The following is a 23141-nucleotide window of genomic DNA, read 5'->3' as shown; positions in this document are numbered from 1 at the left end:
ACTCTATAAAGAATATTATTCTTGATTTGTTGAATTTCTAATGATACTCTATTAAACGTACGTTTATTTTTTTCTAACCAAATCTCTCAAAAAATAGCTCTTTTTGTTTTTTTAAGCACAAGAGAGTAAGGAAGTTTTGAGGGAACTTCTTTACCATATCAGTTCCATGCATCAAACATGGGAGTTGTACAATAATGGAGAAGTTCCGTTTTCCTCCCCCTAACTTCCTATTATTAAATACGCTTTAAAAAAATTTAGGTAGTTTCTCTCTCTAATTTGTAGGGGTATTTTGGTAGAATTAATTATATTTGATAATAATAACTATAATTATTATTATATTATTAATTAATGTAATAGTATTACACATGCTATTTTATTATCATGACTTAATATATGCCGTTTTATTTTTGTGTAATAATATTGTACTACTAATACCATTAGGATTAATACGATTAATATTTGTTATTCTTATAGTGTTATAAGTTATTTTAATATTAATATTATTGCATTAAATCATCAATTATATTATAATGTATTGTCTCATGCTTACACATAATCGGATAAGCCAACATTTTCTGTGACTTTGTATACCCATGTTTTGGCCTTGTTTTTGCTTCCAGAAAATATGTTTACAAGTCCAGAAAAGTTACCAAACATATCTTTGTGCAAAATATCTTGGATACCCTATGATCCAAATGACCTATTAATTCTTAGCAAAAATTTATTTTCTTGAAAGTCCAAGGCCGCACATCGCTTTCTTGTTCATCCAAGCCCATCCACCCACTAGTTCATGTTTAAAACACCGTTTGAAAGTGACAAAAGCAAATCGCCAAATTTTATTACGGGCCAGGACCACGCAACTTCCCTCCCGGGATCGGTGACCTTCTCCAAAATTAGGGCGACCACGCAACTTCCCTCCCGGGATCGGTGACCTTCTCCAAAATTAGGGCTACCAGCAAGGTAACCTAACTTGGCTCAAAACTGTTAAATAAAGGCTCTTGCCCAGACCTGGCTCCGGGCTCAGGGTTTATGTGGCTTGAGCCCTGCGCATTGCTAACTTCGGAATATTTCGGTTGACAGGACCGGACTCCATAATAACATAAAGGAAAACCGTTTCATGGCCACACACAAAACAAGCATCTATCTTTAAGATGGACTTTATCTAAATCGTGTTGTTCATGAATAAGATATGGACGGTGCATAAAGAAATAGGGGGAATTATCACAAATATATCTTAATTTTCGTTTAGAAAAAATTTTTCATAAACCTCGCTAACACCTTTTTTTTCTTCAATTTTGATATTTTTTTAACCAAAATAATTCACATTAGTCATATTACCGTGAAGACTAAAATGTGTGTTATACGGCATTTTAAGTACGATAAAACTAACCCATATTATGCGGCATTTTAAGTACCGAAAAAACTAATCCATCTTATATGACATTTTAAGTACAGTAAAAACTAATCATGTAAGAAAAAACAAACCCAGGTTATATGGCATCCAGAATGTTTATATTTATCTATTTCATCATGTTTATATTTCTTTTTCATCTCTATAATTCTTTTATGTTAATATCTTGTCACTCTCTAATTCTTTTTAATATTTATCTCTTCTTTCTCTCGATAATTCTTTTTTATCTCTTACTTCTCTTTCTAATTCTCTTGTTTATATTTATCTATTTCATCATGTTTGTATTTCTCTTTCATCTCTTTAATTCTTTTATGTTTATCTTTGGTCGCTTTTTAATTTTTTTTAATATTTATCTCTTCTTTCTCTCTTTAATTCTTTTTTAGCTCTTATTTCTCTTTCTAATTCTCTTTCTCTCTTCAAAGAGATTTGTATAACAACATGTACGTATCTTACCATCCCCTGTAAAAACTCCCTTCAACCCCACCCCCTATAAAAGTTAGAATCAAATTTGTATGGAGTTGGAATCATCTTTGTTGAGATGATGAAGTAAATAGAGAGAGAAAAAGAGTTAGTGAGAAAAAAGATTTAGAGAGAAAGAAGAGATCAAAACAAATTAGAGAGAGAAAAAAAAGATAAATATTAAAAAAGAATTAGAGAGAGAAAAAAAGGATAAATATGAAAAAAAAATAGAGAGATAAAGAGACAAATATGAACAGCATAAAAATGTTTATAACATGGGCTAATATTTATGGTACTTAAAATACTGTATAATTTTGGTAAAAAAAGTGTTCAAAATTGAAGAAAAAAGATGTAGGCGAGGTTTATGAAAGGTAAAGTATATTTGTGATAATTTCATCAAAAAATATTAAAAATTATAATTTTAATTTTAAAAGTTTAATTTTCTTTTCATACTTATGATCACCTTGGCCTAGATGATGAATCTAAATAAAAAAATAGTCACAAATGAATTTTAGTAGTGGGATATATATGTACATCTGAGTCGGCCCACTCATAAAAACCCCATCCTAACAAAATTTTTTATCAATAAACATATGTAAAAAAGTATGTATAAAAAACATTGTGAACAAGGTTCAAGCAGCCAGGTGTTAGTTTGGGCCCTACCGAAAAATATTGGGGGCATATAAGGACTAGCCAGGGCCCCGGCCCTGCGCTTGGGGCTTCCCACGAGGGCTCCAATATGTGCCCAAACCCACTGGCAGACCTTATCCAAAATGGTTAATTTCTGTTCGTTTCTCTCCTCCAAATGAAGTGAATAGGTCTGGTTGTCTGGTTTGGTTTAGCTTGAGAAAATTACTAAAACCTCCTCTGCAGTTAACTTTTTTAATATCTTCCTATCAATATTTTTTTTTAAAACACTAAAAAAACCGGTACTATTTTCTTTTACACTTTGCCCCAATCAACCCAAAACACACCTCTCTCTCCATTACACCCACATTTCAGAGTGCTAGTTCGACACTATGAAATCAATGTGCCAAACTAATCTGGAGCATTTTTTTAGGCTGGACTAGAGTTACTTTTTAGTCTACTGATGGACTGGCACTATGAAATCAATGCGATAGACCACTACAAACTAATTTTTCAATTTGATGCAAAAAAAATTAAAAATAGTTATTGTAAATATAAGTCAAGTAGGGGTATATTTTAGAAAGCCTTCTAATTGATCATCTTGACATCAAGATGTATAGATATGAAAAAAAAAATAAAAAAATTTGAGTCTCATAAATAGTATATCTTACAATTCAGTATCTAGATCATCTATTTTCAAGATTTTCATATGTTTGTAGATCTACTTGATTTTAACTATTTTTAAAATTTAAAATTTTATAATTTAAAATAAAAACAAATTTTAAGATGATCTTATGAATTTTTGGCATCAAAATTACAGATTATAATAGATTTTAAAAGTGCGCCTTAATCGAATTGTTTAAGATTGCCACACGCTTTTTGTAATTTTCCGGCTTAGCAACGGAAAAAACAAACAAAGGAGCTCAATCAACGCCCCTACCAAAACGTTTGTACATCTCGTATCTCACGTCCCGAAACGCACCGTCCACGGTATTCCACGTCACCACTTTAAAAACTCTAACCCATGTGTTATATATCATTAAAGCCCCTGTGACCATTTCCACGTGCAAAAAATGATTTTCGCATCCAGAAAAGCCCCGATCTTAAAGCAAACCCCACGTCAAAAAGACAAAGAAGATCGAGCCGAGCCGAGCCGAAACCAAAATAAAAAAAAGGATCGAGCCGAGCTGATTTAGCGCTTGTGGAGCGGAAGTGAAAAGGAAATCCAGTCCACATAAATGTTTTAAGGGTTGAAAATATCGGACTGCGGAAATAATATTCCCATCACCCACCAGATATAGATGGACCGTCGCTCTCACTCTTTCTACGTTTATACGGTCGTCTACTGAAACCACTTTCTCAACCGCTTATGTAGAGAAAATGGTTTTATTATGATCAGATTTAGTTGGGGAATGGTTCATTCAAATAGGATTCTATGAATCAGTAGACTGATTCTCATCGGGGATGAATCTTGATTCCTTCCTAAAATCGACAATGTACCCTATTCTCTCTTATTTGTAATATTTTCTATATATTATGTTTGTTTAATGATTTAAATTGTCAAACATATTATATTATTTTCCTATTTGAAAGAAATTTTTTTTCTCATATGAAATTTTGGCAACCATCTAAAAAATCATTGGATGATTATTTTTGAAAAATAAAATTTAAATTTTAAATACTTAGATCCTATTCTTAAAAAATTAAACAGTTTTTAATTCAATTTTAAGATATTAATATTATTATTATTTACCAGAGTACTTGATTTTATTAACTGAATGAACCCATTACAATCATATTAAAAGGCCTTGGGACGTTATTTTCTTAAGTACATAAAGAGTGTGACTTGGAAATTTTTTTTAAAAGGTTAGTTGAAGAGGTTACATCCTCAATATTTGAGATCTCAAAATTATTTTAGATGCAGTTTGTATAAAGCTTAGGGTTTATAAAAAAAAGTAATGCCTCACCTTGAAATACTGTCCAAAAAAATATTTGCATGGAAAATCTCTAAGATGGTCCCATAATCTATTTCGACTGCTAATTATGAAATTTGTAGCTCAAAAAATAGTATAAATCTTATAGATATATAACCTAAAAAAAAAAGAATAGTCTAGATAATATATTATAAAATACACTATTTTAAGTTTTTGAAATCATTAATTTTTTTCAAAACCATAATGATCAAGATTAAGATAATTGGTTTTAAGATTTTCTAATGCTAAAACTATAATTTTCAATGAGTTTTGAGGTGAAAATTTACCTTTTTTTTTTTTAATAACAGAGCCTTAGACCTTTCTTAACCTTTTGGTTGGATTTTACCCAATAAAATATATGGTATGGATAGCTCTATTCAATTTTAGAAAATTGTTTTATGCGGGCTCGACCGCATTTTTACTAATACATAAAGAAAGTGTAAAGCATCCATGTTAAAGATGGATGCAAGTAGATTTAAAAATGATGCAAATTAATGGTCCACATGTTTTCTTACTAGAATCATTATTTATAATTTTTAAAATTTATTTATTTTCTGTATTCATGAACTCAACATGCCCTTAAAAATTAAGTATTAAAATTCATCTCTTGATTTATCAAGAGGCTCGAATTTCTACATACGCGGGAAACCGTATATTCTTGCTATAGCTACGACGAGTGCTACCAAACTACGAATATAAAGTACGATACAGAGGCGGAGGGAGGTGCGGTGCCTAGATTCAGGGAATAATACCACCCCCAACAACTCTTTCTCTCTCTAAACTTCTCTCTTGCTCTCTCTAAACCTCTCTTTCAAGCGTCGGCTGTGCTTTCTTTTCACTCTTGTCTGGTTTTGCTGAAGCCATATTTAGGTTTACCGACACAACACACTAGCGGAAACCCTCCGAGTTACTGTACCATCGTAACTCTCTCTTTGCTATTGAGATCTGGTTTCTTCGTAGGCGAAGTTCAGCGGAAGACAGAGAGAGAAAGGCGAAGAAAAGAGGGTCTTGGGTATTTTGGTGCAAGTTGGGGGAAGGTGCGTAGAGTGAGAGAGGGGCAGCGTATGTTGAGTTGCAGGGGAAGGATCCCACGATGCAGGGCTTGAGGCTGAGGTGGCCGAACAGGCCATGGCTCTCTGGTTTTCTATGAGGGATCTTGTGTTGTTTCTTCTTTGTATTGTGAAGAGCTGGGCTAGAGTGAGGAGAGATTCTGGGCTTGTGATCAGAAGCAGAGGTCGATGGGGCAAATGCGGTTGATTCGGAGGATCTCCATTTGAGAGAGAGATCCTCGCTGCTTTTATATCTATTTTTTGGATATTTGGGGCTTCTTTGGTTGGTTTGGTCTCTGCAACTTCATTACAATGCAGCAAGATCAGCGCAAGAAAGTAAATGCTCTCTCTCTCTCTCTCTTTAAACTACAACTGCTTCTTGTTCTGTTCCACTTTTTTGGGAGTTCTTAATTTGTGGATCTTTTCTTTTTCTCTCAAAACTGTAGAGGACAGAGATCTGGATTGTGTATAATTTCTTTTGTGAACTCTGACATTTTTTGTGGGTTTTTCTGGATTGGACGTTGAATTATGAGTCGATATCTGTAAACATCCCCTACCTCTTGATTTTCTTCTCTTGGATTTGGTCTTTCTTTAGTTATTGTTGCCCAAATCATTTCTCTTTGCTGGTTCTTCAATTCTCTTGCTGAATTAGTTGTTGCAAGTGATATCTGCGTCTACCTCTGTCTCAAATTTTGGAATTTCGCAAATTGCTTTCTTGCACATTCTCTCACTAGAATTCGCCAGGCCTTAGATAGAAGAGAGCTTTCCCTTAGTAATTTCATATCAGGTGCGGATGGGCTTTTTTAATTTCCAATGTCGTCTCTTACGATGCCCTGGAAAAGCCCCCAGGGTTATATGTGCTTGTTGTTCTCGTAAAGATCTAAAATGTGATTGGAAGTGATATTGGGATGCTTAAAAATTGAAATTTTTGCAAATTACACCAAGGGTTGTTGAAATAAATAGAGCCGATGCAGGTTCTCCACTATTCTCTTTTAATCAAGCTTGGTATTTTCTGAGGTTTCTATGGTATATATTATACGCTACTATTCGGTTTCATGTGAATTTTTGAGGTACTTATCATTGCTTTCATTTTTTTTTTTTCTTTCATGGTTTCTTCAAATGAGGCTTTTTTCGTTCTTATTTGTGCAGAATTCAGCTGAAGTGGATTTCTTTTCAGAACATGGAGATGCAAACAGATATAGGATTCAGGAGGTCATTGGGAAAGGGAGCTATGGCGTTGTTTGCTCTGCGATTGATACTCACACAGGAGAGAAAGTGGCCATTAAGCACATACATGATATATTTGAGCACATCTCTGATGCAACACGCATTCTTCGTGAAATCACGCTGCCCAGGCTTCTGCGCCATCCCGACATTGTTGAAATAAAGCACATCATGTTGCCACCCTCAAGAAGGGACTTCAAAGATATATATGTGGTGTTTGAGCTGATGGAATCGGATCTCCACCAAGTCATCAAGGCAAATGATGACCTGACGAGGGAACACTATCAATTCTTCCTGTACCAGCTCCTGCGTGCTTTGAAGTACATGCATACAGGTACACTGGCCTTGTATTCTGTTCTGTTGGCATTTGGTTGTGAAATGTACAGGCAAAGTTGGGTTGCGTTTCTGTGAAGCAGTAAATGCATGGCAATTTTATCGCTGAGGAGTGTTTCCGTGTTCTAATTTTCTCGACTTTGATTCGGTTTTTAGAAACCATTGATTTGTAGAATAACTGAAAGGACTGCAAACAGGGCATTTACTCGATTCTTTATCCTTTTTGCTTTATTTATGTTTTTTCTGATTCCAATGCAACTGGCCCTCTTCGTTCCATTTCTTTCTATGGAAAGGAAGTGAACTTTAAATTGATTATTCTCTGGCAGATTCTCCTTTTATTAATTCATTTTATATCTATACAAAATTTCTATATCAGCATACAACTCTGCGTAAAAAATCTCTTACTAAGATGTGCTATACATTTTGAATGTCATGTGCATGCAGTATTGTTTGGTATGGAAGATTTCATGTTGTTCCCTCTTAGGATTTTTGTGCAATGACGGAGCTAGTGTTTCTCCATCGTTTTTTATTTCTCTGTGTTTGATGAACTCATGCACTGTTCCAAGTTGTATGTGTGGTGAGTACTCTGAGCATTCTTTCTTGCTTAGGTGGAAAAGTCCTGCTGAGGTGGGACGTGTTTCTGGCATAGTGCTGGGACTTAACTGCAGCAGCTGACTGGGGACTTCTTAAGTTTGTATGCCATGTAATATATGTGATATTATTCTCTAATGTTTTGTTATTTTAATATGCCATTCCCTTTTAGTACCTTCAAATAATTTGTTATTCATTAAAGAAAATGTCATTCCCTTTTAGTTTAGAATGTGAACTTCATGACATGGACATCTTTTTATGGTTATTCTTTACTTTGTTTTGGAAATAGGGAAAATATTTCCATACCCTCCATTTTTAAGTTTTATAGCTCAATAGACCCAAGTTTTCAAAACATATCTTGGGTCATAAAAATTCTAAGTTTTATATCTTTTAACCCCATAAGCTAATTTTATCCGCTTTAAACCTATTTGTTTGCCTCAAACAAATATAAGAAAGACATATCCTTTCTAACCACCATCATTTCTCTCTCTTCATGTGGTTTTCCCCTAAATCTGTCTACCTATTTTCCCACTTGCTCCTCCCGTCTCTCTCTCTTTTTCTCTCTCTCCCGTTAGAGAGACAAAGGGGGTGAATGTTAGAGAGAGAAATTTTGGAGGAATATATCACGTAAAGACAGAAAGGGTTTAGAATGAGCATGTCTTTTTTATATTTGTTAGGGCTAAAAAAATAGTTAAAAGTGAGTAAAGTTAGTCAGGGGATTAGGAGATATATTTGAATCTTTGGGTCTATTGAGATATGAAAACCAAAAATAGGGGGTACGAGAATATTTCCCCTTGGAAATAATCAACCATTGCATCTTCAGACCTGAGGGATTCATGGTGGTATTCTCTCCTTTGCGAAATAATTCATATTTGTTGTTGATGAATCATCTTTTTGTACATTCCTGTGATTTCCAAATAAGAATTCGTTTCCAATATTCTTGTTGCATCAGTGCTCATGTCGTCTCTAGGATTCTTGTATTATGCTTGATTAATAGCAAGTACTTGGAATTGTTTTTGCATGTTGAAAATTGATGAGTGAATGCTATGATGCATGTGGGACATTGTTTGTTACACCTTTTATATTGCACAACCCTCAGGTTTTTTCTTTTTTAAGTGCACTACTCTCTTTTGTCTTCTTTTGCAAAATTGCAGAAGAAAAATGCACATGCTTGTTTTCATCAAATTTACATGAGTGGATCATTAACCATGAGAATCTTCTGTGTCAGAATGTACGAGTACAATTTTGTGTATCAGATGTATGTACTTTGTTGATTATATACTGCAGTTAACATAATGGCTCAGTACCTTAATCTTACCCTATCAACACCAGGTGTGCTAGCTCATAGGCCATCTAATTTGCCTCCCTATTGCATGGGTCATGCTCACAAGAATTTTGAGTAAAATGCAAACTTATTTATAAATAATTATTTAGTCTTGACTATCTACGGGAGACAATTGCAATTGTGCAACCATCTATTGCCTTTTATGAAACCCCCAAAACTCATTATGAAATCCTATAAATTGATGCACTTTGGCACGCTTACAGTATTATCTTTATCAGCATCATCTTAGGTTCTTCCAAGTTTGAATTTTCCCTAAAAATATGAGTTTACCATATACCCCATCCACTTATCTTACAGACCCCCAATCTCCTGATGCTGGACCTTCTAAGAAATGATATTAACCTTCTGTAACTGATTAAAAGCCGTGGGGTAGTTTCATCATTTGCCAATAACAAATGAGAAGATGTATCGCAACACTTGGATGTTTTGGTTTGGTGCCAGCATTTAGGATCTAACAAATGCGATCTAAATATAGCAACACATGGCTGATATTGCAACACCAAGTTCAGCGAACTAAATATGCTTAAGCCAACCTAGGCACCCATGATTTGGATCATGATTTTGCATTTTTCTCTTGGTAAATATTGAAATTTATCCATGTTCAAGAAAATAGTTGCAATAGATGGTCAATATATTTTGTGTCCAGAAATTTTGGAGGGTGTTGACAAAGTTTGTTATATGAAAGTAAATGCAATGGTAGTTGCTATGCAATAACGTTGCCATGTTATATAGTTGCAAGTTGCTGTGTTATATAGTTGCTCTGTCTCTGGTAAAGTCGTTGTAGTTTCCTTTTTTCGTTTTGTTCCTAGGAAAGCTTTGTTAGATGCACCAAGTGTCTCAAGCAAATCCTTTCCTAGCTTTTCTTACTCTCTTAAGTGAAAGTAAAGCCTAACTAAAATACATGCATCGAATTGTGGGAGTTTCTTATGTGAACCTGATAATTAACAAGGGACAATTCAACTGGTCTATTAAGGACTCCATGCTCTACTGGAGTCTTTTCTGTCCTATAACTAAGATCTTGACTTGATGTGTTAACGAGGTAGTTCTCTTATTACAAGCTTTATGTCTTCTAAAATTTCTTGTATTAGTAGATCCCCTTACTGTCTTTTCAGTTCCATTGGATGTCTTTTTATTAGTAGATCCCCTTACAAGCCCCTTTTTTTGAAGGCTCAACCTTTTGTAATCAGCCACTTCAAGAGGCTAATTTTTGTATAGGGTCAGTGCACCAAAATTTGTTGATTAAGGTACCCGTCTTGTGGGTATCCTGGTCGTCTCCTCCCTCCCTCTACTGTATTCTCGCTTATTCTAAGTAATACAATGTTAACTTTATCAAAAAAAAAAGTATACCAACCTCAAAGAGGCTGGTATGCCTTCTACCTTTTCTTTTTGTGTTTTTTGTTATTTTTGGTTTTGATAAACACGATATGCTTTTGTATGTACTAATTTATACTCTTGTCAAATTTATATGCTGAAAGATCTGTATTTATTTATTTTCTTGGTTTTCCAATTTAGGCATGATTGTGTTGGATAGACAAGATTTGATATGTGCTTCATATTCTAAATCTTGTTTGCTTTGTTTGCAGCAAACGTGTATCATCGAGATTTAAAGCCGAAGAATATATTGGCAAATGCAAATTGCAAACTTAAAATTTGTGACTTTGGGTTAGCAAGGGTGGCATTCAACGATACTCCCACGACAATCTTCTGGACTGTATGTTTTTATGCCTTAAAAAACACACCTGATGAAATTTTTGCGAGCATAGTTTTTGTGAATTATTACCTTCACATGTAAACTTCTATTCTTATTTTTTTGGCTATTAACTCTGATTATCTGGATAATGTATTAATGACAAGTTTTAGTTGCTCTATTTTTGTACAGGATTATGTTGCAACTAGGTGGTACAGAGCTCCAGAGTTATGTGGATCTTTTTTCTCCAAGGTAAGAACATTTTTTTTTTAATAAATTCCATTTAAAATTATTGGGAAAATAAGAGCCATGCAGTCCAGTAATTATCTAGTGTTGGCACCTTGTTGGTATTTTGAATGGGAAGTTGTTGACTGCTGCCTCTGTTTGAAACTGCATTTATCATTGGGAATTGAAACAGATCTGATTACAAAATTGACATGTGCATGACAGTTTTTGTTTCTTTTAGGGTTTGTATACGTGAGTGTGGGGACTGTTCTCTGTTTAGGTGCTTGGTCAGTCACTTAAGAATGTTATGGGACAAACAGTTCTGAGTTTAATGACATGATTTAGAGATGAATATGGCTAGCGACATATGTAATTCTGTATTTATCAACTTTTTTTAGTTGATGTTCTAGAATTAGCACATTTTGCTAATGCTTTTATTTCATTCTCTTATGATGTAGCTCTTGTATACGTAATTCGCCGTAAACTGTATGTTGGATTCTAAGGGCTTTGTGTTGTTAGCAATAGTAATGTAGTTTTGTGTTTTTCTCCTGAACCAACTGTGCTGGGAGATAACCTATCTTGAAGCTATGTGCCTGGTTCCTAGTATACTGACATCAGAAGGAAGTTAAAAAAGAAAAAAAAAAAAAATCTTCCAGAGGGGGTCGTGCTTTCCTCTTTGGTTGTGCACTGACTTGAGGTGGCCGCCTGTTTAGAGTTTTGAATGACTCCACCCCATTATTCGAGTAGTTGTATTATTGAGGCAGTTCATAGGTTCATTGGTTTGCACCTTGTTGAGTCAATTTTGTGTCATGATGCAGTGATTTAAAAAGCGGACTGCCCAGGCAGCTGCCTAGGCGGTCCAGAAGGCCTGGGTGCATCGCCCAGGCCAAGGCAGCCAAATTAGGTAGGATATCCCTGGTCGCTTGCCTAGGTGGGCACCCAAGGCTTGCTCCCCGCCTAGGGGCGGAAATGGCCATTGTAGAGGGCATTTTTTTGGTCATTTTTTTAATACTTAAGGGGCACAATTGTGGGTTTTATGTTCATTTGAAACCTAAAATCCATTAGAGCCTATTTTAGAGAGAGAAAAAAACCCCAAAAAACTAGTTTTTGGTGATTTCCATAGGATCGAAGGGTTTCTCAAAGTTTTGAGAAATTGATTTAATCATATCACCCAGTGATATTAGATTTAGTTTTGGATGTTTTATAAATCTAGGGAGTTTTTTAGAAGATTTTGAATCCTTAGAAGCACCTTAGAGGTGGAAGTTTGTAGATGGAGCAATCAAAGGTAGTGATTTTTTTTTTATTGCTTGTATTATTTTGATATAATTGGATATGAACTTATGGGTATGGAGTATGGAGTATGGAGGAGTGTGTGCTATGTGGACTTGTGTACTCTACATTTGATGTGCCCTGAATCCCGAATTCTTATGTGTTATATAGTTATATTTATACTGTTAGACTATAAAGACATTTTTCTTTCTAATGGGCTGTCCAAGTTCTGGGCAGCCGCCTAGGCGTTAGGCGGCCTTGACCCCCCTGGCCGCCTAGGCGTCGCCTAGTGCTTTTTGAAACATTGGCATGATGGCGCACTATTTATTGTTTTTGCTTTTCTCATTCTTTCTGGTGACTTATTTCTAATATCTTTAATGAGTTTAGGGTGTGATGTTATGTGGAGTTGCAAACACTCAACTACTTAAAAGAATTTCTGATGCAAATTCGTACCCAAAAGAAAAAAATTGAAGATTTCTAAAAGAAGCTTGATGAATTGTTTCGAAATTAAAAGGAAGCTAACAAGTCTAGCTTCAATGGCTTTGCAGAATTCACAAGAATTCAAAGAAACAATTTTTCTAAACGATGACTCATATCTGAACCAAAACGGTAACTTTGCTATTTATACACTTTATTTAGACCTTGTAATCCTAATACTAATGGGATTGAAACTCCTAATTAAAATTTGACTGGAACTTCACACCTTTGCCCTTGAAGAAATAAATTAAGACAAAGTCGTAAAGGTAACATTGGCATAATACCCAGATTTTGCATGGGCATAACTTCTCACTCAGATATAAAAAATCGCTATTATTGATCCCATTTTGGACATGGCAGCGAAAGCTTTATAATGTTCAATATCACTATGCACGTTATGCCCAAGCCCAACAAACTAGGCAGAAAAATGCGTCTGAAGGCCCGAACGTCGGTCCTCCTGAAGTTTGTTGTACATTGTTTGACTCTTTTGCAACATGCAAACCCTTGTGTGAAATTGAGCACATAAAAATGCAATATGTTGGAAGAGAATTTTGAATTCTGATCTTTGAGAAACTCTGTGTCATTTCTTAAGAAAAAAAAAGAAAAGAAAATAAAACAAGGAAAAAATAAACTTCTTGTGTAAACTATCTCGGAAATGGTTAGACCACCGAAGCTCTTTCTTTATTAAACTCCCCTACCCTTCTGCTACTCTCTTTCTTCCTTCATATCTCATTTTTTCTCTCTCATTACTTTCTATTTCTCTCCTACCTCTCCATCACCACTCTTTCCCCATTTCTCGCACCAATCCTCCTCATCTCTCACATTTCCTCCAATCTTCTCTCTGAGCTAAGAAAAGGTTCTTTATTTTGTTCTTTTTTGTATGTTCCTGAGCATCCTACTTGTGGGATACTATCATGCACATCTCATGGGTTTTTTCTAACCATAAAGTATTAATTAATATATTGTCACATGTACTTTAAAAAAAAAAAGAAAAAGAACTCTTGGAAAGTTTGATGTTCTATTAATATGGGAAGGCAATACTTGTGGGCTAAGGAATAGGGCGTTTCTGTTTGTAAGAACGTTATCAATTCCACCCTTGCAATGACTTTTGGTTTTTCCTTTTACAGACAGTCCTTGATTCATATTTACTTAAGTTGTATACAAGGTGTTGAAAGGTGCATTCGAGAGGCACAATTATGAACTGATAGAATTTCGATATTGTTTTTGAAGTGAGGTTATCAATGATCTAGATATCAGAAAGGGTAAAAATCTATGACAATGAGGTATATTACATTCATGGAATGAGTGATTAATGCCATATATGGCTGTGCCCCATATTTGTACCCATTCTATAGGCATTATTTACTACTTGTAATGGCATGTACATCCTAAAATTCCTAAAAAACTAAAAGCCCTAGAAATAAACCTTCAAACCATAACTATAATATTCATCATTTGAAATTGAATAAAATAAAAAATAAGAATAATTTTTCCCTCCACCTTTTGAACGCCAGGACTTTCTTTGCTATATTTTAACGGAGCTTATTGTTGTTCTCTGCTTTGCCCTTTATTTTAACCCCAATATGATATTCCTTATATGGAGCCCTGCTTGTTTTCTCATGCTTCAGGGGACTTTATAGATACTCTAGGCTTTCGAAAACATCTCCATTTTTCTGTTACCTCTCTCTTAGCTTGCTCCAAATTCCCAATTATTAAGTTAACATTTTTTTTAAAAAAAATCCCAATTATTGCACCCCATCTTTCATTCTCCATATCCCTGCAAACTTCTTTTATATTTTTTTGCCTTTCACCCTTTTCGTTGTGAATTTAATCGTTCAGTTTTAGCATTTGCAGTTTCCTAAAAGAAGTTAAGGTACCCACCCTGCATGTTGAAGTTCTACTCTAAAGCCCATGTGCTTGTGACACCTCTTAACTGACTTGAGGAAATCTTGGGAGTTGTATTACGGATAAATGGCTAAGGATCAGTATTGGTCTTAAGAAGATGATGTCTCAGTAATTATTGTCTTAGTAATCTCCTTCCTCAATAAACTAATAAAAGGAACAGTCCTAAAGATTTATTCAAGACTCAGCAGCGACAGGAGTTTTTGAGATTTTAATTGAAGTCATAGGCTCCCTGCAGAGCAGCATGGGTGAAGTGAGTTGAAATGCTGGCATCACCCCGTATTGTTAGAGCATTAAAGCATCATAAAATATTTTCAATTGGAAATGGCTATCTTCTGAACTATATTATTATCTTCCCAATGTCTTGTGACCTGTGAGCCCTTTGAAGAGAACCAAAGGAAAATTCCAAAGTGGATAGTTTCCCTAATGTCTAATGATATTCAAGTCCACTGATTTTTCAAGAAAATAACATTTTCAGTATTAGGATTTCTTTAAGGACTAGGACCAAGTGATGTCATGCTGGGGAAACTAAGGTAAGGTTTGGGAACATCGTCATATCTATAAAATGTTGCCAAAACCTAAAGTACAAGAAATATTTACTGGCTTTCTCTTGCGGGCTTGGTATGCATATTCAGTAGCTGCAAACATGGGGCTTGAATCATACAACTAGACGTAGAAATGCATCTCTACTAGCTTCCCTGAAGATATATTTTTTTTCTCGGAGAAAAGGATTGAGATTTGTGACAATTGAGAAAATGTCTCAGATTCCAATCTTAGGGAAATTTTGCAGAATCTGCATTTTGCCTCGTTTCAGTGTTTTCTGAATGTGTTTTGTTTTTTTATTTGGGTTGGGGCGGGGGGGCGAGGTGGTGTTTGTTTAAGGACATTTCAGGGAAAGAATGCTCGAGTGCCTCCAAGCCTTTACTTCGGGTTAAACAATGACATGAGTTCCCTCACATGCATCCTCCGCATATCATTTTGTAAGATTTGTCAGTGTTTAGGGTCATATGCAGAAATTTTGTGATTTGAACTTCTAATGCTTGAAAGATAGCATTACTATCATCAAATTCTAAATCTATTAGGAAACAAATATAGAAAGTGATCCTCAGGATTTTATATGTGAATTTTGAATGTGAAGATGACTAGTTTTTTTGAGTCCGGTGGAGGTCACACTCATAGATTTCTAACTGGAAGAATTGTTGGTGGAAGTTATTTTTTCAGAGTAATTTATGCTCTTGACTACCAGATTCAGGTCACAAGGATTGGATACTTCCTTGAGCTACCTTGAATGCAGACATTTGAGGTTCTTTCACCCCCACAATCTATTCAGTGGTGTCCTGGCCTACCAATTGAGATATTGAAATCATTTTTGTGGATCATTTGTCTTGAGTATTTCTACTATTTTGTTATTCTTAAGGTCAAAAAAACATAACCAGTTATCTTCCCGATACATTATGTGATCTGTACTTCCTCGCATAGAATGAGTTTAGTGCTTTCGTTTTTCCTGATGTTTTAAGAGTAATTGATTGTGCTGGTTGTGTTTCTTTTTCGTTTGTTTTTGGACAAATATCTCCTATGTACTCCTAGGGAACAGTAATTATAGTAACTTATATTTGTTCAGGAAGGATTATTGTCCCAGTCTTATTTAAAAAAAAATTGTCCCAGTTGAAGAGTCCTGTAATTTCAGGTAAATGGTATTGAGATTGGTTGTCAGCTCACACCCTGCAGATTTCTAATCTTTACCCTCCTTAATATGCGGCCTCTTAGTAACGACATGCCTTATTCAAATTGTTTTGCAGTATACTCTTGCCATTGATATTTGGAGTATAGGTTGCATATTTGCCGAGGTATTGACAGGAAAGCCACTTTTTCCTGGTAAAAATGTTGTTCACCAATTGGATTTGATGACTGATCTTCTTGGTACACCTTCTTTGGATACAATCTCTCGGGTATTCCTCTAACCCTTGTGATGAACTAAACAAGTTTCCCTTTACAACTGAGGTAGACACTTTCTCTGAAGCTTAAGTGTGTTCCTCATTGCCAGGTACGGAATGAGAAGGCTAGGAGATACTTGAGTAATATGAGGAAGAAGCATCCAGTACCTTTTTCCCAAAAGTTTCCAAATGCAGATCCTTTGGCCCTTAAGCTTTTAGAGAGATTATTGGCATTTGATCCAAAGGATCGCCCCACTGCAGAAGAGGTAATATTTGTTGTTTATCATTAGAATTCATCCCCCCCTTCCCCTCCCCTCTCTCTCTCTCTCTCTCTCTCTCGACATACACAGACACATATATAGAAGAAAATTATTTGACTGAATGGAACTCACCCTATGCCAAAATAAATAACATAGTTACTAGCTGCAACAGTAGGTCATCTGATTATCAGTTCTTGACATTTTGTGACGTACTTTCAGGTATTGGCTGATCCTTATTTTAAAGGTCTTGCAAAAGTAGAGAGAGCCCTCGTGCCAGCCAATCACAAAGATGGAATTTGAATTTGAAAGGCGGCGTGTGACGAAAGAGGATGTTCGGGAACTTATTTTCCGGGACATTCTGGAATACCACCCTCAGTTACTCAAGGACTATATCAATGGAACTGAAAGAACAAGCTTCCTATATCCAAGGTTCTGCTAGTGGCTTAAAGCCCCTTTTCTTTATGTGGATGATGATGATTATTGAGAGGTGTCCGGTTTTTCTTTGCAGTGCTGTTGATCAGTTTAAGAAGCAGTTCGCTCATCTCGACGAGAGTGGTGGTAAAAGTGGACCAGTGATTCCATTGGACTGAAAACATGTATCCCTTCCAAGGTAGTTACCTTATTGTAATTGTATTTTTACTTGCAATAACCTATCAAATTACATAAGTTGATATTAGAATGAGTTGTAAAGGGTGGATTTACTAACTATGTGGATTCTTTTTTTTTTAAAGTTACTTTTTGTGATATCTTATTCATCAAGTAAGGATGTTTGTTTGAATATCACTAAAAACAACAAGATGTACTTTTGTCTTATTCATAGGGCGTACAATTGAATATTTTATTAAAGGACAAGGGTACTCAACAAATAAAATTCCAAAATACCATAGTATTTTTGTAAAAATTTCAAGTTTGCCTTTATTTAATAATTAAATTACCTATTAAAATATGTTTTTTAACATAAAGTGATAATTTTTTTACCATCACAATCAATTTTAACATTAACTTTTGTATTTTGAGAGGTTAATTCTAGACAAACTCATGTGTGTGTGTGCATGCTTGCGTATGTTGGGGGGTTGTTTGGAGTTAACAATCCCTCAAAATACAAAAGTTAATGTTAGAATGGGTTGTGAAGGGTGTATTTATCAAACAAATTTTTTTTTTAAGTTTGTCGCATAGGTAACTTAATCATTAAGCAAGGGCAAGTTTGAAATTTTTACAATGGTATACTGGAAGTTAGTGCCCTGAAATTTTATTTGTAGAATGCCTTTGTTCTAATAGTAAACATTTCAACTTTATCCTTTATGAAGATGATGATAATACCCTTGTCTTTTAGTGATATTTATAGATACACTTTTATTTGATGAGCAAGATGCCATAAAAGTAATTATTATTTTTTTGTTTTGTTTTAAAAATAAACCACAGTTAATAATCAAATCATTCATAACTCATTCTAACGTTAGCTTTTGTATTTTGAAGGGTTGTAAATTGTAGATTATCCTTATATATATATATGGGAAAAGCTGAGGTTAGCCCACTAGCGAACGCTACAGTATTAGCTCAACGGCCCAGATTAAATCTAGATCGATCCAATGGTCATGATTGCATTTTGTATTTGAATTGTAATTTTTTTCTACAAATCCAAATCATTTGACATTTTGAGCTTCAATTCTTTATAAATAGGAGAATATAATAAAAATAGAAGAAAAATAATTCGCAAAAAGTAAATTGACCAAATACCCCTAAAATATTTCGGAGGTATTTTGGTCAGTTTATATTTTATCAATTATTTTTTAAATATTTTTATGAGGTGCAACTTATTGAGAAGAATAAATGCCTAAAATTTCATGTAATTTGGATTTGTAGAAAAAATATGAAAACTATATTATGTGATGAAGTCATGACTGTCAGATGGTCAGATTCAATTTGGGTCATTGTGCCAACACTGTAGCTGGTAGTTAGTGGACTAGCCTCAACATTTCCCTCCCTCCCTCTCTCTCTCTCTCTTTATATATATATATATATATATATATATATATATATATATATATATATATATATATATATATATATATATATATATATATATATTTGTATATATGTTTGTAAGCTGCATGTCCTATGAGATATTATATAGGCTGTAAGGCTATGATTCAAACCAGTGTTCCAAAAACGTCGGGTGGCGGCCGGGGTGTCCAGGCCACCCAACGCTTAGGCGGGTGCCCAGTACTAGAAAGAACCCCTAAAATCTAGAGAAATCACATGGAAATCACACAAATCTAGATTTTTTTGTTTTTTTTGCTGAAACATGTTCTCAAACACTCTTCTTTAATTTCTAAAAACTCTTCGCACAATCATCTGACCATACAAATCTTACTTCCATCTGGGTCAAGCGAGTTAGGGGAAGCGCTATCTTTGGAAAACGTTATACAAAATGTCTATAGTATCCAGTCCCAGAAAAGTATGGACTTCTGTCACATTTTTCGGTCTTTTCCACTTAAGAATGGCTTCAATTTTACAACAGTCAACTGTGACTTCATCCTTAGAAATAACGTGTCCAAGGAAAGCCACGCTTGGAAGCCAAAACTCGCACTTTCCCAGCTGAACATACAACTTCTCTATCTTTAGAGTCAGGAGGACCCTTCTTAAATTTCGTTCATGTTCTTTTATATTCCTTGAATATACGGGGCATTTGTTAATCTGAACGAAATTACTAAAAACTCATGCTAACCATATCGAGTTCAAAATGCAGTCATAGGGATATTTATTTCTTGACTCGCAGTTGATGATAACCTGATCGAAGGTCAATCTTGGAAAACAGTTGGGCCCCTTGGAGTTGGTTAAAAAGGTCGTAAATTCTTGATAAGGGTTACTTATTCTTTACAGTGACCTGGTTCAGCTATCGATAGGCTATATAAAGCCTCAAAGATCAATCTTTCTTTCTCACAAATAAGACAGGTGCACCCTAGAGTGACACATTAGGTCGAATGAATCCTTTCTCCAACAATTCTTACAATTGTTCTTTTAATTCCTTTAGATCCACTGGGGCCATCCTATAAGGGCTTTAGTGATGGGGGCAGTGCTAGTGTAACGACCCAGACTTTCTCGGTAAGAGAAAGTGAACACGACAGTGAGAGAGTACGCATGATAGTGAAGAGAGAAGAAGATTATAAAGTGCGCATGGCGTGAGAGATTGCACACGATGGTGAGAGAGTGCGCACGGTGGTGAAGAGAGAAGAAGAATAGAAAGTGTGCACAGCGGTGAGAGAGTGAGCACGATGGTGATGAGAGAAGAACATAAAGTGCGCACGACAGTGAGAGAGTACGCACGGCGTGAAGAGAGAAGAAGAGAAAGTGCATATGGCGGTGAGAGAGTGCGCACGGTAGTGAAGAGAGAAGAAGAGAAAGTGTGCAACAGCAGTGAGAGAATGCGCACGACGGTGAAGAGAGAAGAAGAAGAGAACGTGCACACAGTGGTGAGAGAGTGCACATGACAGTGAAGAGATAAGAAAAAGAGAAAGTGTGCATGGTGGTGAGAGTGCGAAGAAGAAGAAAAAATGCGCATGACGGTGAGAGTGTGCACGACGGTGAAGAGAGAAGAAGAGAGTGTGCTACACCGTCGAGCCTGTACATGACTCATGAATGCCATTTACTTACTGCATGCTGCCACAACTACCACCTGCCAAACTGCATGTCATTGAACTGCCACATGGCATCCCCAAGCTGCCACCTCACACTTTTGGAGTACATAAGCCTCTCTCTCTTTCCCTCATGCCATGTTCTCGTTCTTACAAGACAAACCACCTAGCATTTGCAGCCCCTTTTTCTAACCTTTGTTGGAACCTAAATTGAGGAGCTTGAGGAGTGAGGTGTGGCAGGAAATCTGGGAACACCATTGGACACACAAGGTAAGTGGGTCAAATATTTTGTAGGTCCTTAAGCATGGATTTAACATGAATTAAACATAAGAATGAGCATGAGTAGATGCATGAATAGTGTATGTATGTGTACATCGTTATACCATGATTTTCAGCACTTTAGATTTCCTTTACATGCCCAAAATGAGTATGAAATCTTCCTTGATTTTCATGGAAAACCTATGATTTAGTGCTTATATGTATCTAATGGTCAATAAAAAGGTTTTATGTTGAGGTGTGGCATAATTTGGGATTAATTGGTTGTCATTTTGGATAATGCTACAACTACATTGTAATTTGAAAGAAGGTTCTATGTTTTTGTAATCTACTTTTGACCTATCAAATGAGATTCAAATGACCTTAAATTACTTCCATTGGAAATATATATGTATCTACTAAAATATTCATGTTCGAATATTGCGCAAATTCTATATGCATGAAGATTTATGCTTCAAAATGTGCAAGTAGGTCATTGTTGATAGATTTAGTATAATTTCAGAACTGATGTCTTTATTGTCACAGATTTTGACTTACCAAATGGAATCTGTTTTCTTCAAGATCATTGCCATATGAAAGATTTATGAGAATTCTTGAAATTACATGTTTAACACATTTCGAAATTCCTTCTAGATTGAGAAGTTATACAATTATTTGCTAAGATATGTCACTGTGGATAGATATCATAAAAATCCAAAATCGTTATTTTGGTTTTCATGAACTTTTGGATACCCAAATGGAATCCAAATGTTCTCAAACTACCCTCGTTTTGAAGATACATTTTTTTAATCAAATTTTGGTTTTGGAAACACTTCAAAATGCCTTATGGATTGAAAAGTTATAACTATGCTAAGTGGGACATGTCACTGTCCCAATTGCACAGCAGGTTTCAGATGGCATGCCTCTATTCTAATGGGTTTTTGAAGGCCCAAACGGCGTCTAAATGTTTTGAATCTACCCCCATTTGAAAGATACACTTGTCTAGTGGATTGAGCATTATGACCCTGTTTGTGACAAGACATCACTGTCTAAAATTGCCAAAAAATAAGATACATCAATTCTGATATATGTGATTCTGTTATATGTGCCATGACCTCTACGCAATGGGTTCCCCATTGGCAGTGGATATTGTGATTCTATTATATGTGATTCTGTCATATGTGTCATGATCGCTACGCAATGGGTCCTCCATTGGTAGTGGATATTATGATTCTGTTCCATGTGATTCTGTTATATGTGCCATGACCACTACGCAATGGGTCCTCCATTAGTAGTGGATATTGTGATTTTGTTATATTTTCCATGACCGCTACGTAATGGGTCGTTCATTGGTAGTGGATATTGTGATTTTGTTATATGTGCCATGCAACGACGCAATGGGTCCTCCATTGATAGTTGGATTTGTGATTCTGCTATACTGAAAATTGATATCTATGATATGATTACTACGCAATGGGTCCCCCATTGGTAGTTGGGTATACTGTACCTCGACTCCTATGATAGGAGTGAAGTCGTGGAGTGACTTTAAATAGCAAGGTGGGTCATGCCCCCCAAATTGTTATGGGCTCTACGCATTGGCCCCCTCCAATGGTAGTGTAATGCCCTCTCGCTTGAAGAGGTAAAGAGAGGGTCGTGTCTTGCAAGGCCTCAGCCTATCGAAAACCCCAAAGCGCGTTAGGGATTGTGTGCGTGAGTGAGGGAATTATGAAATGGGACCTCCATTTATCATTGTCCTCCCTCCCGAATGAGGGTAAAAGTTCCAAGTTATAGGATTGGCATAGCCTAATCGATGTGGCTTCTACTTTGGGAGTAAATAGATCTATTCTGCATGTCTGACTTAAGCATTCCATGTGAACGTCTAACTTTAACTGTAATAAGCATGATGTACCTACCATCCCAAGAAAAATGGATACTCTGATATCTGAATGTTACTCTCTTTATATATGACAAATATATATATTTTGATGCACGATCCTACTCTGTGATGCCAATATGATTTTTGTTGAACCGTAGACCACATTGTTATGTACGTTCATGTAGCTGGGAATGCAAGCGCACTGATCTACTTACTAGGCTTTTAGCTCATTCTTCTTATTTTTCCCATCTGTGTAGAGTGATAACCGACCATCCCTGACGGGGGGCAACTGGACAGTGGTGACAGGCGACTGAAGCTCGAGACTGATCAAGGAACGTTTTTATAGTAGGTGTTGGGTGGTTATGCCACAATGTAGTTTAGATGTAATATTGTCTAGTTGATGTCAGGCCGGTAGTGCCTTGGACAGAATTGTAAAGAACCTTTGTGGATTTTATTGTACTTAATGGTTATAATTTGTGTGGTACTATGTGGCTTGATGAATGAGTTTTTATTTATTTTCATGGTTTGCTTTGATTCTGCATTACTGAACGTGTTGAGCCACTCCCACTTGAGTGACGTTCGCGACCTCTGGTTGTGATCCTGCACTGT

The 23141-nt window shown here is 35.7% G+C and overlaps 1 protein-coding gene across 1 annotated transcript; it reads left to right on the top strand.

Moving 5' to 3' along the window:
- Positions 1 to 5313: 5313 nt before the first annotated feature.
- On the top strand, positions 5314 to 23017 carry LOC18440184 (mitogen-activated protein kinase 10). Its single transcript, XM_088855618.1, is given in 10 exon segments — positions 5314 to 5855; positions 6669 to 7077; positions 10596 to 10723; positions 10892 to 10951; positions 16372 to 16521; positions 16617 to 16772; positions 16986 to 17023; positions 17025 to 17195; positions 17275 to 17376; positions 22790 to 23017. Coding segments are annotated over 9 exon segments (1218 nt in total). The 5' UTR covers positions 5314 to 5831; the 3' UTR covers positions 17357 to 17376; positions 22790 to 23017.
- Positions 23018 to 23141: the final 124 nt, after the last annotated feature.

Source organism: Amborella trichopoda, chromosome 13 (assembly GCF_054954075.1).
Source record: "Amborella trichopoda isolate Santa Cruz 75 chromosome 13, AtrichopodaSantaCruz75HAP2 v2.0, whole genome shotgun sequence".
Lineage (NCBI taxonomy): Eukaryota > Viridiplantae > Streptophyta > Magnoliopsida > Amborellales > Amborellaceae > Amborella > Amborella trichopoda.
The sequence above is the reverse complement of the archived record's forward strand: the minus strand, read 5'-3'. Positions and strand labels throughout refer to the sequence as shown.